This window comes from Nannospalax galili, unplaced genomic scaffold (assembly GCF_000622305.1).
Source record: "Nannospalax galili isolate Female #2095 unplaced genomic scaffold, S.galili_v1.0 scaffold284, whole genome shotgun sequence".
Lineage (NCBI taxonomy): Eukaryota > Metazoa > Chordata > Mammalia > Rodentia > Spalacidae > Nannospalax > Nannospalax galili.
In genome coordinates this window covers 3482712-3489823 of record NW_008354281.1, presented here as the reverse complement: position 1 = coordinate 3489823, position 7112 = coordinate 3482712, and the positions used below count along the sequence as shown (strand labels likewise).

The 7112-nt window shown below is 37.7% G+C and overlaps 1 protein-coding gene across 1 annotated transcript in view; it reads left to right on the top strand.

Annotated features, from left to right (window-relative positions):
- LOC103748760 (oxidation resistance protein 1) overlaps nt 1-7112 on the top strand; it is a gene marked incomplete in the record, with an annotated part of 105654 nt that overhangs the window by 93523 nt on the left and 5019 nt on the right. The window contains 3 exon segments of the mRNA XM_029555214.1: nt 790-915; nt 2301-2453; nt 6164-6259. Coding sequence (XP_029411074.1) covers nt 790-915; nt 2301-2453; nt 6164-6259 — 375 coding nt within the window.

Sequence of the window (7112 nt, the reverse complement as noted above, 5' to 3'; positions counted from 1 at the left end):
TTTGTCTTTTTTGAGACAGGGTCTCCCTGTAGCCCCAGCTGTCCTGGAACTCACTATGTAGACCAGGCCAGCCTTGAACTCACAGAGATCTGCCTGCCTCTGCCTCCTGAGTGCTGGGATTAAAGGCGTGTGCCACCACGCCCGCCTATGTTTGTCACTTTTAAGAATAGTAGTGAGATAATTTCCATTAAGTAAAAGCAACAAGTTCACCAATTTTTTTTTAATGAGAACACATTAACTTAAAAATGTATTGTTTGGTCCTAGAAGATGAAAATCCTTCAGTAAGTCAGAAGATGGTGTTTTTACAAAATGGTAATTTTGTGAAGCAAATAAATACATCCTAATTTTTAAAAAGTTGTAATTTTTATTCCGCTATTCTTTAAATTAACATTTTGATGCCCACAACGTTTTTAGTAATTATTTTAACAAATTTCTATTTAATGTGAAAAAATAATACCATATATTTTTTAAAGAGCACGTAATTAAAAAGCAAGCGATCTGGCTTACTTTTGTCCTTCAGGTGCTGAACTTTGCGTGTAACTCTCTTATTACACATAAATGTGGAAAGCTTGACATTTATTAACAGTTCTTCATGTAGTGGATGAGAAAAAAAAATGTCTTTTTATTCTAAACTCTCCAGCATTCTTATTAAATTGGAGCATCTTTTGCCCTATGAAGTCCTGAATTAAATCTGTGCTGAAAGAAAGTTTTGTTTAGGTCAAAAGGCTAAGGTTTTCAAAGCATATCACAGTTTTATATTAATGCACTACTGCTGTTTTATTTTTGTAGATTACTACAAGGGAAGATAGAAATTCAAAGCAGGTTGCTCCAGCAAAAGCAGACCTGGAGTCTGAATCTTTTCGACCAAACCTAAGTGATCCCAGTGACCTCTTACTGCCAGATCAGATTGAAAAGGTATGAAATGTCCATATACTGCACCTGAATGCAGTGAAACTTCTACACGTAGCACCTGAGTATATACACATGAGTGTGCGCTGTGCAGTGAAACCTCCACATGCCACACCTGAGTATACACACTTGAGTGTGCACTGTGGAGTGAAACCTCTACATGTATGTAGCACCTGAGTGTACACACTTGAGTGTGTGCTGTGCAGTGAAACCTCCACATGCCACACCTGAGTATTCACACTTGAGTATGTACTGTGCAGTGAAACCTCTACATGTATGTAGCACCTGAGTGTACACACTTGAGTGTGCACTGTGCAGTGAAACCTCCACATGCCACACCTGAGTATACACACTTGAGTGTGCACTGTGCAGTGAAACCTCTACATGCCACACCTGAGTATACACACTTGAGTGTGCACTGTGCAGTGAAACCTCTGCATGTATGTAGCACCTGAGTGTACACACTTGAGTGGGTGGTGTGCAGTGAAACCTCTACATGCCACACCTGAGTATACACACTTGAGTGTGCACTGTGCAGTGAAACTTTCACATGCCACACCTGAGTGCTTGCTGTGCATTGAAACAGCCTATTTTCACATACGCCGCAGCTACAACTTACTGTTGTTCCTCTTCTATGAAGAATAGGCAAAATAGAGCCACAATTGAAAGTACAACAGACACTGAAATACTAAAATAGAGGCGAGACATTTTTATTATTATAAAGGTAATCCACTATTTAGTGGAGGGGCATTTTTGTTTTTATTTTTTGAAACAGGATCTTACTGTGGAGCCCATGCTGGCCCCAAGCTCATGATCCCCTGCCCTACCTAGACTACTAGAATGATAGTGAGCTGCCTCCCTCCCCACCCCACAGTCTAATTTACTGTGTGCCTAGTTGCTGCTTTGGATCCTGTTGGATCCAATTAAGCCCATTGTCTTTGATAAGTGAAGAAAGTTTTTACATAGATGAAATAACTTGTTCAGTATCACATAGCTGTAAAAGATTTTCTAACCCTGATAATACGACTCCAGAGTCCACTATTTGAATAATCACACTAAAAGTAGATCTGTGTTTTTGTTAATTAGATATAGAAAGATGAGCAATAAGCTATCCCTGTCTGTGTTCTGATGTGAATTTGCTTTGGCCTGATTCAGCTCCCAGTGGATAAATATTTCTTGCTGAGAAATGTATAATTACTTTCTAAGTATCACAGGATCAGTAATGACAATTTCTCATGGTGGCTGTGTGTGTGTGTGTGTGTGTGTGTGTGTGTGTGTGTGTTTTTGTTTTGTTCTCCCTGTAGCCCAGCTGACCTGAATATGATTAAATTTTAGCTGGTACTGCTTTTGCAATCAAGTTAATACTTTTTTTTTTTTTTTTTCATTTTAAGCTTACCAAGCATCTTCCACCAAGAACTATTGGCTATCCATGGACTCTTGTGTATGGCACTGGGAAGCATGGCACAAGTTTAAAGACCCTTTACCGAACAATGACAGGTTTAGACACTCCAGTGCTGATGGTGATTAAAGATAGTGATGGACAGGTAGGGAAAACTAACATATAGATACTTTGTCCTCTAGCAATAAGTTTATCATATTTCTTTGATAAAATGTATTTCCTAGTGCATTTTAATGGATAACTGGAAATTTTTATTGCATTGAAATGCAAGGCAATGCTGAGTATTTTAGTAAATAATAAGAGATGAATAATTGAGAGCTTTGTGTTGAAGGAAAATTGTAACATGGTAGAGCACATTTGACTGTACCAATATCTGCAAGGTGAGCATAATAAATATGCTAGGCATAGAAAGAGCTCGAAAACAGTGAAATGGATGCTTAAAGAGTTGTCATGTCTGTGAGAAAGATCAGAGTCAGAGTAAGGCTTATGGAAACATAGACATTGACAGACTCGAAGAATGGATAAAAATCTTAAAATATTTTTGCATTTATTCTTTGACAATTCACACATGTATATGATGCATGTTAATCATATTCCCACACACTCCCACACCCTCTCTTATCCTCCACCCATTCCCACTAAACCCTTCTTCCCAACAAGTCCCCCTACTTTCTTGTCTTTGTGGAGGTGGGGTACCCCACTGTGTTTTATTAGGATTGCCTGCATGAGCACAGTTGAGGGTTATTTACTGGAGCATGAGCAACGTGCCACTAGCTATACCACTGAAGAAAATGACTCCTCTCCTCCAGCAGATAATAAAGATATAGTAGTTAAAGATCATTTTGCGAGGGCTGTAATAAAAGCAAAATCATAGGCAGAAAAGAAGAACATTGGTTTTTTCCATTCCCAGCATTGGACCCTAATGAGAAGGTGAAAAAACAGTACCAAGGAAAGCAAACATCTTTTCTGTATTTCTTAAGAGCAAGATACTTGACTCAGATTGAATGCAAATGAACAGATTACTGCCACATTCCATAGCTTATGGATGAGCACTGAAAACATAATACTAGATTAAAACAGTCAAGATTAGCATGCTTATGAATCCATTTACAGCAAGCAAATAAGTGGGCAAAATGAGCATGTGGTAGTGTCGAATAGTTGCTTCTTTGGGAAGATGGGACTTATGATGAGAAGAGGCTTATTAGGGTCTCTACTTTGTGTCTTATACCAGTCAGGGTCATTCAGATCAAAGCTTGCTTTCTGGGTAATGATGAAGAAAAAAAAAACACACAGTTTTAGTAGTAGAATTTTACCTATACTGAAGGATTTTTGCTTTTCTTTGCACTATGATCTGTACAAGATGTTATTTATATAGATTGTGCATGTAAGTTCTCTTAAAATGTGTTTATTATTTTTAAAAATTGTTCAATTACTATAGTGTCTTTCTAGATTTCAAAAGTCAGAAAAATCTTTTGTCCTTGAAAACCATGATGGAGGGGTGAGAAAATGTGAGAGATAAACAATGCCTAGCTAGTTTTGAAAACCAGAGGAAACCATATTACTCCTACAACCTACTGACAAATTATACATAGCAGATGAAGAAATATATGTCTAGGTAAGGTTTATCTGAGAACAACTGGTCTTTACCCAAGATTTATCTACATGACACACAGTAATTAAAAGTACCAGACTGGTGGAACTAACCTTGGGTGTTTAACAGACATACTTTGAGGCCTATACTAATTTGGTCAGAGGGACATAAAGGACAATTTTTGCTCCTTGCCCTCCTAGGTCAACTAGTTCCAGGAGACTATGAGCATTTCTCAAAATGACCTGTAATTGTGGTGGGTCACCTTGATCAAGGAGGCCAAGGAGACCCCACCAGATGGACTTGAACCAGTGTCCAGTCTACAAAGAGGAGGGTCAACACAGAGGAATCATTTCCTCCATGCTTCCAAGCAAAGCCAGCCATGGTCGAGCAGGACTTCACATAGGCGGAACTGGTAAAAGAAAAGGAGCCAGGGCCTCCTCCTAAGCCCATGTGACCCCTGAGGAACAGATCCTCAAATGATCTTAAGAGTAAAAATAAATTGGTTTATCGACAACTGTATGGCCTTAAACACCCGAAAGGAAAGTATAACCAAAGATTAAGGAGCCAATATAATTTCTTAAGAGTCCATATGCATAGCTAAAGGCTACATAACAAGCAACAATGCCAGATAGGAGATACCTTCTTTTGAGTTGTTGGCCAGGGTGGCCAAAGGGACTCCCAGATAGTAACCCAGCATAGAAGTGGGAAAATGAACAGCAGACCCCAATTTTATCTAAAGGAATATTGACAACTGATTGCTGCTAGATGAGGAACAGCTGATCCTCCTAAAACAAAGACCTCTAGATAGGCTGACTAGATTCACCAGAAGGGCAAGTAGTGGGGAATGGCTGAGGGTACCGACAACACAGCAGACAGTAGCAGGGATATCAGCGTATAAGGGTTCTAGTGGGGGGGAGGGAAGCTATGAGAAGGTGCCATCTGGAAAGTGGGTGTATTGTTGAATAAGATGGTTTGGGATGTTCTGTGTAATATACACACACACAAACACACACACAAAAAAATCAACAAATTTTTTAAAATGTATTATGTTTGGGAGGAAGCTTGGAAATTTACTGCATGCTAATTAGTAGAGGTGATAATCTACCCGATGACTTTATAGACATACACAGGTGCCAAGGATCCAAGCGCAACCGATTATGACTAGTAATTACCAGATACATATGGATTAGAGATGCATGCGCCAACATCTCAGTGTGAATAGCAAAAACATTGAGTCTTTCTGCAAGGAACAATATATTCTAAAATGGAGATGTTTTTTAAAGGTTAAAAACTCAATTTTATGTCTTACAGGGTTTACAATGAGTTCAATATTGTATAACTGTATTGATTCAACTATGAACCTAGAAACTTGCACCCACTTGTGAAAGAGATGTACTCTTGCTCTGAAGTGTGTTACTGAATATGTTAAAGCTGTAATGAAATGCTTCTTCTAATCATGTAGTTATTAAAAATTTTTTAAATGATTTAAAAAATAATAATTCTTCAAAGCGTAAATTTTGCTCCTTAATGATGTGAAAAACATTACCATTGAATTCTACCTGACAACTTTATATCCATGCTCAGATGCTAAGGAGCTCAGAAAGTAAACAACTGTGACTAGTAATAATCAGATATATAGAGATTAGGAACGCATGTGCATACATCTTAATGTCAGTTTTGAAAGAGATGCATCTTAGCTCAGGAAATTGTTATTGAATATGTCAATGCTGTTGTCATGAAATGCTTCTTCTAAGTGTGTGGTTATTAAATAAATAATTTAAACAATAAAATAAAATCAGTGTGACTTGTGCACTTAAAAAAAAAAAAAGGAAAAGAAAAGCACATAAACTTTGTACTTAACAGGAATGTACAACAACCTCTCCTTTTGCCCCTTTAAGGAAAGTAGTTAAAACTATTCCTGATTCATTTTTTTAAAAATTTTATGTGTGTGCATGTATTGCCTGCATGTAGGTAAGTACACCTGTGTTGTGCAATGCCCACAGAGGTCAGAAAAGATGTTGGATGCCCTGGAATCTGGAGTTATGGACAGTTGTTAGCTGCCATGTGGGTGCTGGGATTCAAACCCAGGTCTTCTGCAAGAACAACCGGTGTTCTTAACCACTGAGCCATCTCTCCAACCCCCTGATTCATTTTTTTTTCATATTTTATTTGTACATATATGATAATGGTTGTTGCTTAATGAAATAAATTAGTAGTTGTGTCATTGAACATTTTAATTTTTTGTTGTTTTGTTTTATCCTTAGGTTTTTGGTGCATTAGCATCTGAGCCATTTAAAGTAAGTGATGGCTTTTATGGTACTGGGGAAACCTTTGTTTTTACATTCTGTCCAGAATTTGAGGTAAGAAAGTTATTTCAACATTCTAGTTAATTCAGAATGTTATTTTAATATTCTAGTTAACATTCTAGTTATATAATGATGGTGTTATGAAGAGTTGTGCACCCCTGGCTGTAACTCTTATCTCTGCTTTTGCTAACTGATAGCTTGACTGTTTGAAACACAGCTCTCCTGTAGGTAGAATTGGGATCCTAAACTCAGAAAACACATTGTTTGAATTTAAATCAAACATGAGGTTCTAAAGGCTATAATATTAGACATAAGTGAAACTTTATATAATATTAGAAATATATGTAAGACTATTAATGTTGACATTGGGGAAACGACTCCATGGGTGAGAGCATATTCTTTGCAAGCACAATGGCCTGAGTTTGCATCCCTAACACCCATAAAAGTTGGGCATGGCTATATATGCCTATAACCTCAGCATTGGGTGACTTAAACAGGTGGACTTTAGGAGCTTGTTAGCCAGCCAACCTAGCCAAATTGGTGAGATTCTGGTTCACTGAGAGACCCTACCTCAAGGCAGTAAGGCTAAAAGCCATAGAACACACCTGATTATTGGTCTGATCTCTGTATGCTTTGCATGGGCTGCTATAGCCGTGAACTCATGTGCATGCACATACCACACACGCACATGCATACACACACACACAAATATTAATTTTGCTAATTTCTCACGTAACACTCTGGAAATCATAAGTTATATGCATCTTTAATATAAGAATGATGAGCAGGAAATTTGACTTAAACAAAAGACCTGGAGCATATGATGAGCATTTATATTTAATATTGGAAGAAAAGATAATGTCAGAAGAGGGAAGTATATACAAAATGTTAACAAGATTTGAGAAAT